Source organism: Cebus imitator, unplaced genomic scaffold (assembly GCF_001604975.1).
Source record: "Cebus imitator isolate Cc_AM_T3 unplaced genomic scaffold, Cebus_imitator-1.0 Scaffold36, whole genome shotgun sequence".
Classification (NCBI taxonomy): Eukaryota; Metazoa; Chordata; class Mammalia; order Primates; family Cebidae; genus Cebus; species Cebus imitator.
This window is the reverse complement of record NW_016107351.1, coordinates 9,879,865-9,902,226: the sequence shown is the minus strand read 5'-3', so window position 1 is coordinate 9,902,226 and position 22,362 is coordinate 9,879,865. Positions and strand designations below refer to the sequence as shown.

Below are 22,362 nucleotides of genomic sequence, written 5' to 3'. Positions count from 1 at the left end.
CTCATGTTAATAGAACTAGCAGGTAAGATGATGAAACATTCTATTATTTGCTCTATGGAGAGATAATACAACATGCTTAGTATTTAAAGTGTTCCAAAGTAAACTGGTTCTTTTATACTTATGTGTATGAAAGGTATTTGATGACTCTATGAATCTGTATAATAACTCTCCTGGTCATGGATAAAATATTAGTTAATGCACATCTAGAGTGAAGGTATTTCTAGAAGATGCAGGTGGCAAAGAAGAATGTAACACAGATGCACCATGCTGCTTGCTTCCGCGTCACTTTGATTTTCTAATCCTGCCACCTACTTTGTAAGCAGGGGAAGGAGAATGCAGGTTGGTAGCTCATTGCAATGCAGCCTGGCCGTAGCTAACTTCAGTTTCTCACATAAGCCCTAGACACACTTTTTATCTTTTAAAACTGTTCCTTCCTTTCATTGCCATGGGGAAAATGGCAAAAATGAAAATTGATCCGATTTTTCAGTCCAGTCACCTTCAAGGATAAGAAACCCAGGAATAAACTCTGCTTTCTGTTGCTCATGGGAGTGCTTTTTTTCACCTGAACTAGGAAAGAAAATTTTAAATGGGGAAAATCCCTTGAAGTTATGCTTTAACATCTACTTATTTGAAAATTTCATTCTGTTTCAGGTGCACAGGCCTTGTTAATGAATATCCATGTTCATGTGATGCGGAAGGGACTAGCGTACAATGTAAGATCGAAATTCATGTAAGTCTTATAATTTTATTAAAGTTATATGACAAAAATTTAATTTAAAAGAAACATCCAATTGCTTGCTGTAGGTTTCAAAGTCATTTCTTCCACAGTTGTTAATAATTTAACTGTTCTCTCACCATTCCTCTATGTAATTCTTTGGCTGCTCCAAACAAAACTACGAATCACAGCATTTTTTTCTGCACTTTTCCGTTCTTTGTCTCTTGTTATTACAGAATTCCACAATTCCCCTCCCTACCCCCACCACCTCACCAAACTAAATTCTAGAAGTAGCCATTATCAACAGTTGCTCAGATGGCTTAAGTTTTACAATCTGTCTCATCCTCCCGGTCTTAGGAGACAGAGGTAACTATGAATCTGTAGGGATGACATAGGATTCAATTAATTTAGACATCCCAAGGAGAATATAATTACTGGATGTATATACAAAGAAGTAGACAACACCTTTAAATTCTCAGTATATGTCTTTCAGTCTTCAGGGGCCTCATGTCGTGTGATTAGCACGTAGTATTTTATATGGAATAGCTCATTTGTTGAGACATGTTGGTTGACTGAAGATTGTGACCATTCTTGGTGGATGAGAATTTTGTGAGCTTTTTGGAATAATGGGGAGTTCTTCCAAATCATTTCTGATGGACAATAACATGGTAAAGGGAGGAAGCATACAAATTAAATGCCTTTGCCATTGTGAAACCATGGGTATTTTATTTAAATTCTTTGTGTCTCACTCCCTCATTAGTAAAACATAGCTATGCTATTTCTGACATCACAGGGTCATGTGTGGGAATGCACATGAAATACAGTAGCTATTCAGTAAGTAGCCCTTCCAGATAGGGGTGATGGAGTAGTTAAATGCATTCAGGGATAACCAGGATTGAATCTCTAATATTGCTGTAAGTTCTATATTGCTGCTGTATGTTCTCAGACAAATTACTTTTATTTTGAAATTGTTTTAACTGTTCAATAAAAGTAATCACAGTAACTACCTCAGGTTATTGTAAGAATTAAATGAGATAATGCATGAAAACAATTAGCACATTTTCTGACATACAGTTTTAAAAACCATAATTATTTGTTGATATTATTATCGTTTGGTTCTGGATAGTGAAAGCCATTATTGATATGGAAAAGGAAATGTAATAAATAAATTTACTGGCAGAGAATGAATGAACCATACACCTTGTTTGCATTACTGCAAAGGCGTATTGCCTGAAGAAATTTCTAAAACCATATTTCTTGATAGTACAAGTATCATACTCTTATTTTTGAATTAAAAATATCAGTAGACATTTTTACATATGTATGCATGCATGCATACATGCCCATCCAGCATTATGAGAACAATTGTTAAAAAAATTCCACGTAAGTATGTCTAGATTTTTGTACTAATATTGTTATTTTAACATTAAAAACAAACTCATTTTGCTCAGTGAGTTTTGTCTTATTTAGTATCTCTGAGGAATCATTCTATTAAAATGCAAAGAGTCCTGACTCATTCATTCTAATAGCTATAAAGTATTCCAAATAAACATTAAGAGCCACACTTACCTGATGAGAGTACAGGCATAGCAGCTTACCTAGATCCTGTAAATAAAATAACTTTTTACAAAGTGTTGACTAATTTCATGAGGAAAATGCCATTGTTCATTATTTTAATTTCCACGTTCCCAGATTACTATCAGGATTGAGCATCTTTCCATATTATTATTTGCCATTTGTAGTTCTTTGTGCCTTGCCTGCTAAGAGCCCTTTTTCTTTTTGCTTACTTGTCCTTTATTTTTTGATTTTTCTGTATTGTTTTAAATTATAGATAAAATTCAGTAGTTTCTGAAAAATGTAAATATTTTATCAACTTTGGACACTCTTACTTTATACAACTTATGCATTGTGAGGTTTTCTAATTTTTCTTTACCTTTTTCTTTCTGACTGGACTTTGCCTCCCTCCAAAGAAATTCTTCACACTGTAATATTTTAAAAATATTTTTATATTCTCATCTACTAAAATTATAGAATTCATGATCATTTTAGTTATTTAAGTCACAGTGAATACATTATGATTAATAAAAGGTGGGAATCTAACTTAATGGTTTCTTTTAAGTATAATCATTTTTTCAAAAAAATTTATCAAAGGGTTAGTTCTCTCTTGATTTGGTTTGTTTCACTTTCCATGTAATAGGTTTCTATATATGGGTTAGTTCTTGAACTATCCTGTTTCTTTTCTTATTTTCTCATTTGTGCCAATGCCATCTACAATAATTATTATAGTTTAATGAAATTTTTAAAAAGTTGTCATGTTTCACTAATACATTAAGTGTACTCCAAGTGTAGTTTTGATCATTCATTCTGTAAATCTTGCATATTATTGGGTATCTGTAAGAAATTGGGATTAATAATAATCAGATATACTTCCTACCTGACCAGATCCACATGGAAAGTGATCTACATATCTCTCTAATGGCCTCTCTATCTTTCTTACTAGCTGACCTATTTATTTTATCTTTCTCTGTGCTAAAATGCTTAGATAACATCATCTGAAGGAGATTGATGACCTGTATTACAAGGCTAAAAAGACAAGAGCAATGGAGAAAAATAAGCAGTACTACCTGAAAAGAGCACTCAGGTCAATATAGGGCAAAGTGTTGTATGTGAAATTTCTTGGGAGTGGAAAAATACAGTTTCTGTTAGGGATGGATAGGCAACAACACGAGCAAAATTGCTGTGATGGTTGATATTGAGTGTCAACTTCATTGCATTGAAGGATACACTGAGTCAGTGAGATAACTGTCACATTTACTAGCCCAGTGAGTACTTTGCCCTGTCTAAGAATTTCACAATGAATATAATACTGCCCTGTTCCTTTCATGTTCCTACTGTACATTTCCTGGCATAACATTTTCAGTACAAGTTGAATGAATGTATCACTAGGGTCAAGCTCAGTTGTCTAGATTACCCTGATCTGCAGGATCCCTCCCGGCTTCCATCTCTTTCTCTGAATACTCAGCCTTTTATCTATTTTATTTTCTGAAATTACTTTAGTGATCTCTTTGGGGAAGCACTTTATTATATTAAATAAAATATAGCAAAGCAATATAAATGATGATGAACAGAAGAAAAGGCATCCTTTTAAATTTTTAAACCAGGAAAGATCAAGAACTTTAAATGACAATTTGATTTTCTCTAAAAAGAAATTGCCTTTGTATTTCCCATTAAGCTTTCTAATTAATTTAGTAAAAGATTCTTGAAACCCTGGAGACAGAACTTTTGGCAGTCTAAAGACTATCCCTATCTTCCCATGGGAGATAGAATTCAATTAGTTTATGTAATGCTTTCTAATAAATCATTCTATACATATCCAGAAATAGAGCCAAGAGAGAAACATGTTTCCATGCCACTCCCTGTGGAACTCTGCTTTTCTGTTCTGTAAATAAAACTACAATACCTACAGGATAGTCTACTACTATGCGTCCTTGGTTTTCCTTAACAAGATCACATTTTCAGCAAAAGTGAAACAAATATGATAGCATTTGTTTATAAAAATATACATTTAGTTCTAACACTTGAGAGGGTGTACAAGATCACCATCTAGGTTCTAGGCATGACTGGAATATTATACTGAAGTGCACAATTCATTTTTAATTGAGGATGACACTAATTAACCTCTCTGATACAACATCTAATTTTCCAATGGATATATGACACTAATGGAAAATCTTCCGTAATAGTCTTTTCAGTATGAGTTTTAATTGTTAAAACTTCTTAAAAGTCACTAAATATTTGTAAGCACATCAATTAATGAATAATAATTCTAGGAAACTATCACTTTTCAAGGTAAAATGCTGAAGAAGTATTTCATGTTTGCATATGCAGTTATCCTTGAGAATGTAAGAACTCAAGACCTAAAGTGCAAAATGATTCGAATTTGTTTATGTTCATCAAGGTATTATCTTTAGATTGCTCATTGAAAAACAGTTTTACTAATGATGTCAGCACTCTCCATAAGTTATTTCTCAGAAGTGTGTGTGCAAATCTTTTCAGTTAACGCTTTGAAAACTAATGTCATACCATGTTTATGGTACTATGACATGTGTTTTCCACAATGTAGGTATATATATAAACCCTACACTGTAAACTTAAAAGCATATGGTGTGATATGGTAGAAGCTAAATATACACAGAAACATATTTCTTGTTCAAATTAAGTGCCAAAGGATAGAAATAGAGGCTGACTGAGCCATTGGCCTTCATAGTGGAGACGAAAGAAAGATAATATTTACTGATCACATATGATGTTTAAGACACAGTGCCATTATTTTACTTAATTCTCATGGCACACCATATGAGGTGGGGGTTATCATCACCATTTTGGGCATCAATGTCATTACAATAAATAACCATTTGTTGAATTAGTAAGTAAAACTATGAGAAATTTTAAAATATTTTTAAACTTAATAGGTATTATCCAGATTCCTCTAAGTCTACAAGACATTTGCACTGCTGCAGCTATATGTATCTGAAATGTTGGACATACAGTTGGAAAAATGCATGTGGAAAAGTAATTAAAAGGTTATGATTTAATTCAAACTTCAGATATCATAGATGTATTAGGTATTTTAAATGGATACAAATCCAATGTGAAATGTTTGTTCTAAGTATGTGATTAAACCCAGAATTCCTTTGAAACATAATGGAAATACTATTAATGATTACTCTAGGAGAGCAGAGCTGAACTGGGGCTGTTTTGGGAAAACTGAGAGGCACTGGAGACACTAAGGGTGTGAATAAAAGTGAATTCCTGTCATTCTCTGCAGAGGAAATTTGCTTTAGCACCATTGTTGGGGGCAGGGATAGTTCTCTGACATACTACATACTTCTACAAAGATTAATAATGATTTTTTCCCTAGTCAGCAATAGAATATTTGAAGGGTTCTTTCTGGTGACAAAAAAAAAAAAAAAAAAAACCCACTTACTAGTAAAAACATATATTTCAATTACTAAAGGAAGGAAATGTCAAACAAGCTTACACATCAGTTTTTTAGATTATGTTTAAATAAAAATGTAATTTGATTAAAATGGTCAGCCTTATACTAATCATCAAATTTGGTTCTCTATTTCTTAATCTAGGACTGCACATTAATCCCTTGTATGAATGAAGGCTTCTGTCAGAAGTCGGCACATGGATTTACTTGCATTTGCCAACATGGGTACACTGGTACATACTGTGAAGAAAGCATCGATAATTGTGCTAAGCGTGAACTTAATTCAGCCCTTTGTCTTAATGGAGGGATTTGTGTTGATGGACCTGGACACACTTTTGACTGCAGGTTAGTATTTATTTACCCACAGGTAACTAAATATGTATTTAGAAGTACTTATAAACATCCCACTAGCAATGCACTCTGCAATGTAAATACTACATTTTAAAGTAAGATTTTATCTCATATATATATACACACATATATATGTGCACAACTTAGACAATAACGGTTACAAATGGCATTGCTTATATTTTCCAAATATCCACATCCTCTCCAGCATTTGTTGTTTCCTGATTTTTTAATGACCACCATTCTAACAGGTGTGAGGTGATATCTCAATGTGGTTTTGATTTGCATTTCTCTAATGACTGGTGATGATGAGCTTTTTTCATGTGTTGGTTGGCTGCATAAATGTCTTCTTTTGAAAAGTGTCTGTTCATACACTTTGCCCACTTTTGGATGGGGTTGTTTGCTTTTTTCTTGTAAATTTCTTTCAGTTCTCTGTAGATTCTGGATATCAGCCCTTTGACAGATGGGTAGATTGCAAAAAAATTTTCCCATTCTGTTGGTTGTCGGTTCACTCTACTGATAGTTTCTTTTGCTGTGCAGAAGATCTGAAGTTTAATTAGATCCCATTTGTCTATTTTGGCTTTTGTTGCCATTGCTTTTGGTGTTTTAGTCATGAATTCCTTGCCCATGCCTGTGTCCTGGATGGTATTACCTAGGTTTTCTTCTAGAGTGTTTTGGTGTTAAGCCTCATGCTTAAATCTTTAATCTATCATATATTCGTATCATTCTCATGTTTTGCTTTCCCAGTTAAATAATCCCTCATTTTATACTTGTTTTTATCTATTCTTTATCACAGTGAATTTTTATTCTTTTTCTCAAATATTTTATACCAAATGAATGATTTGTTATAATATACCATTTATAGCATAACCCTAGCCAGAGATTCATTTCTGTTATTGCTCTATGCCTGTCTTCTGAGATCTTAATAAGTTATAAAAATTTTTATTTAAATTATAAAAGCAAATCTATCACTATATTTTGGAACCACTTTTTAAAGGTGTATTTTTTAACATTTTAGGAAATGAATTTTTATTTCCTTTGTTGTTTCTGATTATATAATATATTCAATTGACTGATCATTTGAGAATTTAGTCACTATCTGTTCAACTTGTAAAATGATAATTGAACCCAGGTATTAAAAATATGCACACATACTTTATCTCCTTTCAGTCTAATTTGTGCTAGGCTGATGTTAAGTTAAAATTTATTAACTATATTTCTGTCCTATATCTTAAATTACTGATAGGTTTACTATGTATATTTTGATATACAGTTATTTACTAGTAAATTGTGCTTATTTCTATGTTTTATTATTTCTTTTTAAGATACTAATATATTCTGCCTTCTATAAAAAACTTCCCTATTTTCTATATTCAATATCTAGGGCACATTTTGACTATTTATTTATTTTGATATATCCTGTATGGTTTTATTTGGTGTATATCTCTAGTAAGACACACATAGCTACTAATTTAACATAAGTTCAAGACTAATAACTTTACATTTAGCATCGAGAAAAATGTTTATTATGACATAGATATTATTTATTACACATTGTCTAACATGCCATTTTTGTTTAATATACACATAAACCAGACGTGTGTGGACCTGTGTGTGCATGTTTATTTTAAATCCTTCTCTCTCGTGTATCTTGTGTTTTGAGCATACATTCTATTCATTGTACTTCTGTGGTTTGATAAAATATGGTAAATATTGTTTTTATACAAATGGAAATTATATAAAACAAAATTATTAAAATGACCACCACAAAGATCCTCAGGGTTATAACCTAATAATTGCCTGGACCAAGTCATTAATCATAAATTGAACATACTTTTCTGATGGATACAGTGCTAAAAATAAGGATGAATGGAAATTAATATAAATCTATTTTGTTCAATGAAATATTTGATTATCAAAATAAGTAAACATAAACCTAAAATGTGTGTTTTTACAGGCTGTTAGTATTTGTTAAATCAAGCACTGTAAGAACTCTTAGTCCATTTAGTGTTGCTATAACAGGCTAACAGAGACTAGAAAAGAAGTTTATTTGGCTTATGCTTCAAGTGGCTGAAATGCCCAAGAACCACGGCATAGGCATCTGTTTGGCTTCTGGTGAGGGTTTCGTGCTGCACCATAAGATGGCAAAGACCTGAAAATGGAGTCTGGAATGCAAAAAGGACCAACAGGAGAGGCAACCTTGCTTTCTGACACCCATTCTACCCAGAATTTATCCTTTCTTGAAAGAACTAATCCAGTCTCATGAGAAAGACTTTAATCTATTTTAAAGATCTAACCACTTTGTACAGGCACTGCATCCCAACATTGCTGCACTGGGAATTAAGTTTCCAATGTGAGTTTTGCTGTGGACACTTAAGCTATAGCAACCTCCTTTATAAATATTCCTTTTAGAGAAAAGTTATTCATGGGCTAGTTAGGCAGATTTGTCTTACAGCAAGAAGCCGGTAGAATTCAGATTGAAGATGCCTGCTTCTGTTCCTGGCATATTTCCCAGGGACAAGTATAGGCATTCATTACTGCTATAGAGTTATTCAAATTGTATTTAAATAGGAGTCATCTGTCTCCAAAATTTTCACTGCAGATTCAATGTGTTTAAAAGCCCCTGAAAGTCTGTCAATGGTAATGCCTTGGGAAATGCAGTTTCTGTTGGGACTCCCACGCTACACTATGAGAAGTCAGAGCTGATACCATGTCAGCATAGTCCTTAGATAGTTTACTTACCAAAGAAAACTCATATTCCAGGAGGTGGTGCTTTTCAAGTTAAATATTATCAGATTTGTTCATGGACTGAGGGTTAATCTGTAATATGTTTATTTAAAATCATAATGAAATTATTATTTGATATTAAAAAAGGAAATCGAGCTTACTGTTCTGAGTCCTATTTGTGTTTTCTAAATTAGAAAGAATCATCTCACTCTTAAAAATTTGGTAAAATATGTTGTTGTTATCTTTATACTATTTTTGCTTCAAAGTTTATGTCAATCATAGTAAAAGTTAATGTCTCCATTCTTGTTGCTGGTTTGTTAATGAGTTTGCTAAGGTTTGTTTGACTTTAACTGAGAAAATTACTCAACTTTGTAACTTTGCACTTTAAGGTATTTATCCTGAGGTCTTGCGAGGAAAACTATTTCATTAAAATATTTCAGCCTTTAATGACCTGCAGAATATTTTATAGGCTTGCTTTTTTAATGATTTTAGGAGAACTATTTATTTTTCAATTGAAATTTTACGTCGAATCACATTAAACAAACAAAAAAGATAAAGACTGCACTACCCTTTAAAATTACCTGTAAATTTTTTAATTACTTAAAACATTTTGTTGTAAGATTCACATATTAATTTTAACTTGGTGTAATGGAAATTTCTTAGATCTTATCTTTGACTGAGGCTCATACGGTAAATGCTGTTAACTTTGCTTTTATCTCCATCACTGCAAAAAATAAACCAAGGAATGCTGTGTTTTCATGAATGCCCTAAGTTAAAATTCAGTGGATTCAGTTATTTCACAAAATTTGATGTGACTTCTAATTTATTTAATTAAAAGCTATATAGAAAATATTTATTCAAATGAATAACATGGAGAATTTATAATTTAATCCCCTTTTTATTTCTGGAGTTTTAAGAGTTAATCAGAAGATGTTGTGTCATGTGTCTCATATTTCTTCAAGTCAGGCTAATTTTTTAAATAGTTATTCTATTTGTCTGACATAGATTGATACTGATTCACTCATTCTACACTCTACTTTGGATAGCAATATTGGTTACATATTTTATATCACACATTTAATATTTTAATTTTCTTTAATAATTTTTTTTTACTTTTTAAAATTTTTCAGCTTTTATTATAGATTAAAGGGTACATATACAGGTATATTAAATGGGTAAATTACTTGATGCTGAGACTTTGGGGTCCCAAAACACCCATCACTCAGGCCATAAGTGTAGTACCTAACGGGATTCTTCAGCCCATGCCTCCTTCTCCCCTTTCTGCATCTAGTGATCCCCCTTGTCTGTTGTTCCCATCTTTATGATCATGTATTTTCAATATTTAGCTCCCACTTATGTGGGTAACATATCGTATTTGATTTTCAGTTCTTATGTTACGTCATTTAGGATAACAGCTTCCAGCTCCGCCTATGTTTCTGCAAAGGGCATGATTTCAGTCTTTTTTATGACTGCATAGTACTTCATTGTGTATATGTACCACATTTTCTTTTTTCAATCCACTGTTGATGGGCACTTAGGTTGATTCTATATCCTTGCTATTGTGAATAGCACTACTTAAAACTCTGTCCTTCATGTATTTTACTTATTTTCAGTTTTTATATTTTTGTTCCTTCTTACTTTTTTATTTACTTCTCAAACTTGTATCTAGTTTTTCTGAATTTTTCTTGTTATTCTCTTTTACTTTTTAATATATATTAGTTTTTTGTTTTTTCCTCGTAAATGTAATGACCTCTTAAAAAAAAACACATTTTTATCTTCTGTTTACAAAACAGTTTATTCCAAGAGTTTGATTTTTTTCAAAGTTCATATAGCGGAACTCCTGTTTTTATTGTTACAAAATTAAGTTGACTCATAGCGTCAGTTTCCACCATTTTGTATCCCTGCTTTATTGGTCTTCATGGTTGTTACTCAGATATATCAGAAGACCACTTTCATATCCTGACCCTATTTGCCACACTCTTGTTCATTGAATTATTTCCATGTCTGCAAGACAATTTTAAATGATAAGCCTGAACCATTAAATGACTGGGCAGAGACATGTATTAATGCAGAGGAACACCCAAGAAAGCCTATTTTTACTACATGTGTTGTGGTTGTGTGGGTCTAAGGGTCAAATCACTATACAAGTACGAGTCTATTTAAATATCTTCCTCTACTATTAGAATTTTGAATATTGGGCCTCTCCAAGTCAGAGGTATATCATATTTATACTTTGTTCATTGCTGTTTTCTCCCCATGAAGACATTTCATTATTTCAAATTATAACTAAGACAATGGTACATAATTAAGATTGCTAGTATTTATTTTTTTTTTAATTTCCTGAATGCAGTAGCTAAGTTTTTAAAGATAGGTATATTCTTTTTTTCTGGCAAGGATAAGTTTGTTGTGATAGGCAGCACAGTACTCACACAGAACAGTTGTATTTTGATGAAGAAAAAAAAACTACCAAGAAACCCAGATTACATATAGTTTTTTGCACTTGGAGTTCAAGGGTCTTGTTTAAAGTTCTCAGGCATCATTTAGAGCCACTGAACCTGTTAGGAATTTATTTTCCATGCCACAGGTTTGTAAATTTCTAAGTTGATTAACATATGGACTCCTTTCAAAGCAAAGTGAATCTCATGTTTTCTCAGTTAAACAGTGTATTTAATAGATAGAAATACAAAGCTAGTTATAAACCCATTATATTTACTGGTGTTATATAACTATAAAAAAGTTTTAAAATTCAATGAAAACTATAAGTCTAATTCAATTTTTACCACAAAATGTTAATTTAATGTGATAAACTCTGATGTTGCTACCATATGACATTGTCTACTTCAGTGTCCCCTTGCTTCTGTATGCCAGTTGAAAATATAATACTTCCAAGACATGTTTTATACTATAAGTTTTTAGTATGCTATATCATGATCATAGGTAGATTCTTTAAACAGGAAAGAAGGAAGGGGGAAGGGAGGAAGAGAGGAAGGGAAGGAGGGAAAGAGGGAGGGAGGAAGGGAAGGAGAGAAGGAGGGAGGGAAGGACTAAAGCCTGACTGGAATGTGACTGGATAGTAAAAGGAATGAACCACTGGCATAGAGTTAGTCTCCTTATTACTGTGGACAAATACATAGGCAATATTTCTTTGCTTACTGAAATAAAATAAAAACTATTTCAAGCAAAGTAAGTTAGTATTTTTTTAGATAAACAGTTACTTAGATGTTAGGTGTATTAGTAAATTATTCTATAATGATAATTCAGGTGATTTATAGAGAAATGAATGGACACTTTAAACACTTACACTTATTTTTAGTAATATATGTTTTAGGCAATCCAAACATTTAAGTGATTGACTTTATATTACTTATTGAAGAAATGCCAGTATTATTATATGCACTTCTAGAGAAAAAAATACATGATTAATAATAGATAAGATTTTCAAAGTCTTTGCCATTCACAAACTATGTGTGTTATTTAAAATAAGTGGACATATTTTTGTTCAGAAAATATAGTACCTGAAGATTTCATTTCTAGTTGTAAACTTGATTGCGTTTTAGGGCTGAGGGAGATTAAAGAGATTATCACTCTAGTGTCCTAGTTATTACATAGGTAAAAGGGCAAAGGCCTTTTTGTACTCTGTCAGTCATCAAAACTGAAGTAACAATCACTGGAAAGGTAAATACCAGAATCTAGTGCATTGCTCATTTTTTAATTACAGTATTTTTTATTTGAAATACAAAATATAAAAGGAATATATGTATATATAGTAAAAAGAGAAGGAATATATATAGTCAGATAGCATGACTATTCTCCTTGCAGTTAAACATCTACTTTGTACTTTATTTCCTGGTGCAAAGTTTAAAGACTTTAATGACTTTGTTCAGTTTAACAATAGCTGCTTTCAGAAATCCGTAACTATTATTAACCATGTGTAACACTTTAATAGCATTTTAATGCATGTAAGTTTTATTAAACTATAAAAACTATGTTGAAATTACACTAAAATTCAGATTGGACTCACACACCAGAGGACTACAGAAATAAGCAAAAACATTATACATAACTTTTTTCTCTGTAAATTACACAGAACTGAGGAAATAATTTATGAAACAAGGCACTGAGACACAAGGATAGTTGATTTGCTTTTAGTATGTGAAATCCGGTTCCAGGCATTTTTTTCCCTAGCCTTTGCCTTATACGGTCCTCTTCCATCCTTACAACTTTCCCACCCTCCAGCTCCAAATTTTTCTTTGATCTTATATTATTTTTTCTGAGACTTGATTCTCCTTGGTCATTATCTTCATATTTTTGAAATATTTCATATTCTTGCTCTTATTATTTACTTAAACTTTTTTACTCTTTCTACTTTGAACTGAGCATAATTAACTCACACTGCTTACATGTTAAAAGATTGGTAAGCTTTAATGTTTGATTCCTGACATTTTCATGTTTCCTTTTAAAAAGATTGCAGGAAAATCAGTAAAAATGAATTATTTTTAATTATAGAATCTTAGGGACCATAATATCTTATAATCCTGTTACATAAACTATTTGAGATATGTAATCCATACTAGTATCATATTGAAGAAAGACAGATCCTAGTTTCTTATATGCTTGGGGAAAAAATTCTGAAATAAAGTCTAAGAGAAGTTAGGTAACTTATGGTGGTTATAGGGTAGGGGTATTGATTGTACAATAACCCATTTTCAACTATCATTAATCACTTTGGCTTTAAGTTAATTAGTTTTACAACTTGGAAAAAGATGTTGGTGTTTTAACAGCCATAGTTTAGGTGACATTTTATTAAATAGAGATTATGTTTTCAAAAACAAAATATGGACCATGTAATACTCTAAATTTATGCCTTTTTTTGTTTTTTGTTTTTACTTTAAGAAAAAAATTGGGGCTATTTTACTATACGTGGTATTGGAAAGAAGAAGATAAGCAAAACCTGCTTCTCTTAACAGGTCTACTATGTGAATGTCACTTTTACTATTTTATCACATTACTTCACAACATGGAGAAATTCAAATTTAAAATGTTAGCCTATTTTGATTTTTAGTGTAAAGTATTATTAATATGTTATAATTTTTAAATTATATCTCATCCGTCAAATTCATAGGCTATTTCCTATATTCAAATGTAAGACTTTTTTTTACAATTTCATTTCATAATGAGAACGTTTTCTGATGACCTCCTAAACTATCACAACCCTTAAATTGCTTACTAAACATTTTTCTTCATGTTTTGAAGAAAATTACTAGAATTTCCAATTTCCTTGGGATTTTTTAAATTATGTATTTTTGTACTTTAGTTCTTCAAACCAGAATTTTTGTAACACAGACTTTTCAAGTATTATTAAGAAATGGAATCAATCTAAAATATAATTTTTCTAAATAAATATAATAAAATAATAAGAATTGCATTAAAATTAGCATTATTTCCATCTTTTGCATAACCTTTGGAACTGATTTTGAATATAATACCTGACACACCTTTTGCTGTTTAGTCCTGTTATGATTTCTACTTTTCTTTGTCATTCCAATGATAAATAAAATATATTTTGAAAGGTGAGAATTTATTGTAGTTTGCCTTTCAAAATACCTGGCAATAATTTATGAACAAATTATTACTTTTGAAAGGTAAATCTAGATTATTTTCTAGATAAAGTCAATATCAGCTATACTAAATGTGATGATAAACCCCATTTAGTGATCACATGTTCAATCAAAAATTTAAACCAATAACAGAAAAAGTATATTCATTCAATATAATAGATTTTATTATATGAAACACATATAGTGTTTGCTCAACAGCATCAAGTTCAGTTTTAAAAATATATCTGTTTATTCCATTTGGGGATACAATTAAGGTCACTTTATTACCATATGTAGAAAATGAGACCACTCATTTAATTCACCAAATGATTTACATTAAAGAATATTACTAATCTAGACATACATTACACTGAAAATTGGCAATTGCGTATTTTTTTAGGCAACTAATTGATTTCAAAATAAGATAAAAATTTTACAAAGTCAATTTCATGGCTCATCTAATTATTATATAACATAAATCAGCAAATATTTCTTGGAAAACCACTATGAACAAAAAATTCTTGCAGTTGGAATCTGAAAATTGAGAAATCATAGTTGTATTTATATTTGCTTCAGAAGTTCTTAAAAATTATGTAGGTTTTAGCAGAAGAAAAAATGTATGTAATAAATTGTAGTAGGATAATATGTCAATTCAGAATTACAAATTAGTTTTAATCTCTAGTCAAAAATATGTGAATTCTTTATGTATATTAAAATATATTTGTGACTAGTTCACAGAAAATATAATCAGATATATTCAAATTTCTCTCCTTTGATGAAGTAGAAATAATTTCCTATGATTTAAAGCACCTTCATCATACATAGGTTGCTTTGGTATGTCATCCAATACCAAGAGCCAAAAAGGCACATATACAATCCATGGGATCAAACATGACTAATTAAGATTCTGTATTTCTTGAAACCAAAAGGAAAAATGAAGGGAAAAAAGTAGAAAATTTAACCATAAAGAGAGTTGTGACACTAATAATTATGGATTTACATAATGAGTTTGGTGGTTTTCTTCAGCAAGATAGGGAAATAGTAAAACATGGTCCACCATTTACATTTTGGTAAGAATAAAAATGAATTGTCATATGTAATACCACTTTTAATTTACTAAACAAATAGAGTATGAAAATAAGTAAATATTTATGTCCAGTTCTGCTGTGTTTACTATTAACTGCTATACCACTTTACTAATTCTTATCAAAGTTAATCTTTAATAATACTAAACAAGTTATACCAAATATACTGAATTTTCTGAAGAAAGAATTCAAACTGCTTTAACTGATAATTAACAAATGGCTATCTCAATGCCAAATTTGATGCCTTTAATAAATAACAAGTTTATTGTAATAAGTTAGATACCTCTAGGTAATTTTGATAGTAGGTGGCCCATCTGGACCAGCCATGGCAAAGACACCAGCTGCAGCAGGTGAGGCACAGCCAGGGTTATGCTCCATGGAGCAGGCAGGGATCCCGCCCCCTTTCAAGTTGGTTGGGTGGGAGCACCCCTTTCCCAAGCACAGCTGCAGCCACCCAGTCATGGCTGTGAACCCGGGGATCCCTGTGCTCTGGGGGAAGCCCACCCCATACCTCCACAGTTTTGGAAGTTCCTACTCTTGCTGCATTAGTTGATGTAAATTCTTGGTTATGTTTATGCTCTTTACTTTTTGGTATTTTTTAGAAAGGCTGATACTGGTTGTTCCTTTCTATGTGTAGTGGTTCTTTCAGAAGCTCTTGTAAAGCAGGCCTGGTGGTGATGAAATCTCTGAGTGCTTGCTTGTTCACAAAAGATTTTATTTTTCCTTCGCTTATGAAGCTTAGTTTGGCTGGATGTAAAATTCTGGGTTGAAAGTTCTTTTCTTTAAGGATGTTGAATATTGGCCCCCACTCTTTTCTAGCTTTTAGGGTTTCTGCTGAGAGATCTGCTGTGAGTCTGATAGGCTTCCCTTTATGGGTAACCTGACCTTCCTCTCTGGCTGCCCTCAGTATTTTCTCCTTCATTTCAACCCTGGTGAATCTGGCGATTATGTGCCTTGAGGTTGGTCTTCTTGAGGAATACCTTTGTGGTGTTCTCTGTATTACCTGGAGTTGAATATTGTCCTGCCTTGCTAGGTTGGGAAAGTTTTCCTGAATAATATCCTGAAGAGTATTTTCCAGCTTGGATTCATTCTCTTCGTCACATTCAGGTACACCTATCAAGCGTAGATTAGGTCTTTTCACATAGTCTCATATTTCTTGGAGACTTTGCTTGTTCCTTTTTATCCTTTTTTCTCTAATCTTGTCATCTTGTATTATTTCATTAAGTTGGTCTTTGACTTCTGATATCTTTTCTTCTGCTTCATCGATTCAGCTGTTAAGACTTGTGCATAGTTCGCGAAGTTCTCGCATTGTTTTTCAGCTCCATTAATTATATTCCTCTCTAAATTGTGTATTTTTGTTAACATTTCATCAAACCTTTTTTCAAAGTTCGAGTTTCTTTGCATTGGGTTAGAACAAGTTCTTTTAATTCACAGAAGTTTCTTATCATCCACCTTTTGAAGGCTGCTTCTGTTGATGGAACACACTCGTTCTCCATCAGGCCTTGTTCTGTTGCTGATGAGGAACTGTGATCCCCTGTAGAGGGAGAGGTATTCTGATTTTGGGTATTCTCAGACTTTTTAGGCTGTTTTCTTCCCTTCATTATAAATTTATCCACCTGTGGTCTTTATAATTACCGTCTTTATAATTGGGTTTCTGAGTGGACGTCCAACTTGTTGATTCCCGGCGCTAAAATCTGAGCAACCCACTGAGCCTGCCAAAACAGCAGCGTTATGATTGATGGTGCTTTTCTGACTGCACCAAGAACCACCGCACCAAGGCAGCAGCAAAAGCACCTCGCCGGCCACAAGAGTCGTGCACAAGACCCGTGGGGCTCCTTCCCTCTGAATCCCTGGTGCGTGAACAACAAAAATTCGTCTGAAAGTGTAGCGTCCTCTCGTTCTCTGCGATTTCACTGGGAGCTACAATCCCGAGCTGCTAGTGATAAGCCATCTTGGATATCTCTCTCCTCCTAATTTATTAAAAATAGCATGGTCTAATGCCAGCCTAATCAGAATGTGACAGGCGACGTCATGAGATAGGCAAAGATAAATTAGTATGGAGGCTCTATCTTCAGCAACTAGTTAAGACAGGTAGGGTAGATTTCTTTCTACCCTTTCCACTTCCTTCTTTCTCCTCTTGCAGCCTGGCTTGCCAATCTGTGTCATAGATGATTATGAAATAATAAAGTATTGCATCATTTTGTCTTTTCACTGTATTCTTTTCAGTCTTTAATATAATTCTGACACATCTATTAGTCTTTTCATTTTAAATAAAAGAATTTTAATGAAATACATTTAAAAAGACTTAAAAACACATAATGGCTAAATAGCTATAGAAGGTTCAATTAATCAACAAAAGTAGAATTTACAAAGTCAGTTCTCAGGAACCCAGAGTATATGACAATTTCAGCAGCGTTTTTTTCTTTTAAAAGTTGATACAAAAGAATAGGATAAAATATATGTAAGTAACTTAGGATGAGAAACAGTCCACACCTTTTATAATCTGTATGGTATTTTATGTGAATGAATTGATAAAAATATTTCAGTGCTTATAATTTAGTAATCTTCTTAAAATGATGTGATATTTAATCTGTATTTGAGCTATCAGTGAGAAGAATAATATAAACGCTTTTTTCTTCAAAAGTATATCTTCATTAAATTATTGTTCTTAATACTTGTCATATGTAAAATATAACATTTGCCTTCTGCAAATTTCCATGTGCTGTTATTCAACACTTGTGACTGGACTTAAAATGATGATTTTTTAAAAACATTCACATGTTTTCTGGAAGTGATGCTCTTTTGAAAGTAAGGATGCTTTTCCCGGAACTATGAAGTTATAAAAACTGAAGTAGATTTAATTAAAAGAATCAATGAGATAAACTTCTCATTATTTAGAAAGATAATTCGTTCAGACAAAAGGGCATAAAGGAATAGTAATTTTGAACACTGATAAATACTATATTGTGTGTTCCATGTTCTTCTATTATAGCAGATTAATCTGACATGTGCAATTGTAGAAAAATGTTCAAAATTCAGCCGTTTTTGTTCATTTTTTAAAAAAATCCATGCTTGCAGCTAGATTTTCAAATTTTAGCTATACTTCATAAGTTATATTCACAAGGAAAGTAAAAACTTTCTGTCAACATGATTATTTATTTTTATTAAGTAAAAAAGTAAAAAAAAAAACCCTAACATTTGACATATGAAATTATATGGTATGTTACTTTTCTGCTGTTAATGTTTTAATTTATAGGAAAACCTACTTATACAATTGTATTAATGCAAAAACAGGACAGGAATCTGGTGCCTGGCGAAAGAGCGAGACTCTGTCTCAAAAAAAAAAACCAAAAAGTTAAATAAGGGGGAAGATTAAACTTTAAAAATAAAAAAGCTTGGTCTGGAAAACATTTAGATTAAACTTTGTGGTTATACTTTCCTTATGTAGGTGTGTGGATATTTGAATATGTGAAAAAAAAACTGCATATGTTTTCTCTTGGCTCTTATAACATTTTTGGTTTGCTTCAATGGTTTAAAAGAGATTTTCAGAAAGCTCTAACTCTTCCACAATAAAAGCCAGTGTCAGAATTTGATCTCTGCCTACCTGATTGAAGAGAATTAAACTTTAATGCCACATTCTGGAGTCTAGGGTGATAGTACTTTTTCATCAAAGACATTGGCCAGTAAGGAAATAAAAAAAAAAAATTGCTCATGCTTCTTATTGTCAGTGGAATTACCGTATCTCCACAGGTCAGGGCATCAGTACATTTGCAGCATACTTTAGTTCTTTAGCAGTATCTTTTGTAGAGCAATTTATATAGCTGAAAACTCTTCTTGCCTTCCAATTTTAAAATGATTTTGATGTCTCTTTATCCATAAAGTTTTCCAAGCTTCTCCTGAAATTTATGGGTTCAGCAGAACTATAAAAATGATAGTGACATTTTAGAAGATAAAATAATTATATTGTGAGATTTTTTAATCTGAAAGATCAGTGTATTTGTGTATTTGTGTGTCAGCATGTATAATATAGACAAAGAAAGAGAGTGTCAAGCAAAGAATATTATTAGTATTACCCATTTCTGTACAAAGATAATTTGCTTTGCTTACTTTAAAAAAACTGCAGATTAAACTGTCCAATTATACCTTATTTATATAGGAGTTCAGATACTTAAATACGTGAAAAATATTAAAACTACAAATCTTTTGGCTCCTATAACATTTGCATTTGACATATAGATAGATAGATAGAGACATAGATATGATTAAGTATGTATGTACTTACATATATATATATATATATATATTTTTTTTTTTTCAGAATAGCACAGGTGTATATTTCATCGTATACGGTCCACTCAGTCTACACAGATCAATTGTTTAAATTAACTTTACTTATTAAATATTGGTTAGATGCTTGCAACCTAGCATATACTAAAGGCTTATGAGTAAATTACATAAATAACTTAAATGAATAAGCTTACAATATTTTAGTAAAACCTGTAAACAAATATAACAGAGTATATAAGAACAACACACAACAAATACATAAAGTTTCAATTATATAATAAATTAAACCTACTCTATTTTGAGATATTGTATAAGGCTTTAACAAGAGGTATTCTTTGACCTCAATCTCAAAGGATGAGCTCATCATGTTGATATATTTGGTATCACAGCTTAAGAAAGAAACGGAAGCAAAGAAAGATGAGATCTGATGGATTACAAGGAATCATCATTTAAATAAAAAACATAGTAGAAGTAAAACGAAATCGGATTTGTGAGGTAGGATGAAGCCAGACCTTACAGAAAATTGTAAAAGATGCTCATTGAATTGATGAAATTGATTCAATAAACAATGACAGAGGATCCTTTCAAAGTTTGTATAAGGGGAGTTAAATGGTCAAATTCGTGTTCTAGAAAATAACTTTTGGGAGAGAGGTATCTGGTTAAAGAGACAAAGTACCAAGTACTGCAGTGATCAAGGTGAGGGGAATGTGAGTCCAGCAAAAGCAGTGTAATGGGACAAGACAGGGTAGAATCCAAGAATTTGGAAGGTAAAAATAAAATATTCTGGTATTGATTAAATGTCAGAGTAGAATGAAAAGTCTATTACTTTATTTAGGCTGGAGTAATTATGTGGACTCAAATGCAAAAATACCCTGAGCATTTATGTAATAATTATCATCTCCAGTCCAAGTGGGAATAGAATTTGGAAGGCAAGAGAGTGAGGATCTTTTCCACTTGGACTGGAGCTTCCACTTGGACCAGAGGTGATGAGTTCAATTCACTATGAGTTGTTAACTCAGTTTTTTTTAAAGCTAATGATAAAAAAAAAAAAAAAGGCAAAGTAAGAGGCAGAATAAATCTTCAAACCAGGTCTGTAGACATGGGAACACAGTAAATTTTAGAATTAACATGCACAGAACTACATGGATAACATGGCGTCCATCACATATGCTTTCTTACTCTTTTTATCTTTATTTAAATTAATCTAATCACATTTAAAGAATTAGAAGCTTAGTGTAACTTAAAACATGGGAAGGACTCTGTAGTTCTAGAAATTACTTATTTTAAACATTTTTTTGGTATCTCCTAAGCTTTTTGTATCCCTGTGGATTAAATTTATTCACCATTAATTATATTTTAACATCTTTATGAAAAAGAAGATAAGTAAACTCAAAAAACCTTGAGGGAGATATGAGTATGTAATTTTAGGATTCATAAAATTAATAGGGTAATTGATGAATTAAAGACTTTTGTATCATTCCAAGTTAATATTATGCAGGTATTTGAAGGTGTGAAAAAAATTATCTTTGATTCCTTTGAAGAAATTAACCTGAATAAAAGTGATCTGCTTCTAAATTTGTTACTTAATATTTATTCATTACTTAATAGCAATATAAAGAATATTATGAAGAAAATAATGGTTTAATATATGTGTATATAACTTGGTTTGTTCATAAAATTTATATAATATATGAGATATTAACTAACATCCTTTACTTAGTGTTTCTTTTGAAAACCTAATAATTGGAGCAAGCAGGTATTTCATGGGTATTGAGGAAGCTCTTGTTTTTTAAAGTTTGAATACCATCTAGCTTGTTGGCAACATGAATAAACAGTTTACATTTGTAGATTTAGGGATCTCATGGGTATATTGCTTATTTAAGATTTACATGGAGGATTAGAAGATTCAAGCACTTTTATCCAGGCACTGTGGTTTTAACCTATTTTAAATGTTTTATCAAAAGTATTTATAGAAAATAAAAACACATTTTTATAGTCGCTTTGTGAGTATAATCCTAAACTCAGAAAGAAAATGTAGATAAGCTTTATTTGGCAATTGGTCAATCAGGTGAGATATGAGATGTTAAATATACACTTTTTATTATTTATTTTAAGACATAATAATAGTATGCTTTCAGGAGACAACTATACTGGAAAAACTAAGGATTTCTTTGAAAATTCACCCATTTAATTTCAAACCTGTAGGTCCATGAAAATGTATTTAGATAGCAAACTGTTCAGGCATACAATGCCTGTGAACAATAATCTCACATCTTTGAACTGGGAAACCTTCCTGGAGGTCATTTTTTTGTGTGTCAATCTTTGCAGTGCCTTTAATGTTTAATGATTCTACCTTAAGTCTTAAAGATTAAGGCTGGAGGCCGGGCGCGGTGGCTCAAGCCTGTAATCCCAGCACTTTGGGAGGCCGAGGCGGGTGGATCACGAGGTCAAGAGATCGAGACCATCCTGGTTCAACATGGTGAAACCCCGTCTCTACTAAAAAAATACAAAATATTAGTTGGGCATGGTGGCACGTGCCTGTAATCCCAGCTACTAAGGAGGCTGAGGCAGGAGAATTGCCTGAACCCAGGAGGCGGAGGTTGCAGT

At 32.0% G+C, this 22,362-nt stretch overlaps 1 protein-coding gene across 1 annotated transcript in view; it reads left to right on the top strand.

Moving 5' to 3' along the window:
• The window catches only part of LOC108301579 (eyes shut homolog), a 1,388,593-nt gene that overhangs the window by 289,469 nt on the left and 1,076,762 nt on the right, over window positions 1-22,362 (top strand). The window contains exons 10-11 of the mRNA XM_017524691.2: window positions 652-730; window positions 5,857-6,056. Of these exons, the coding sequence (XP_017380180.2) occupies window positions 652-730; window positions 5,857-6,056 (279 nt within the window). The remainder of the gene's footprint in view (window positions 1-651; window positions 731-5,856; window positions 6,057-22,362) is intronic.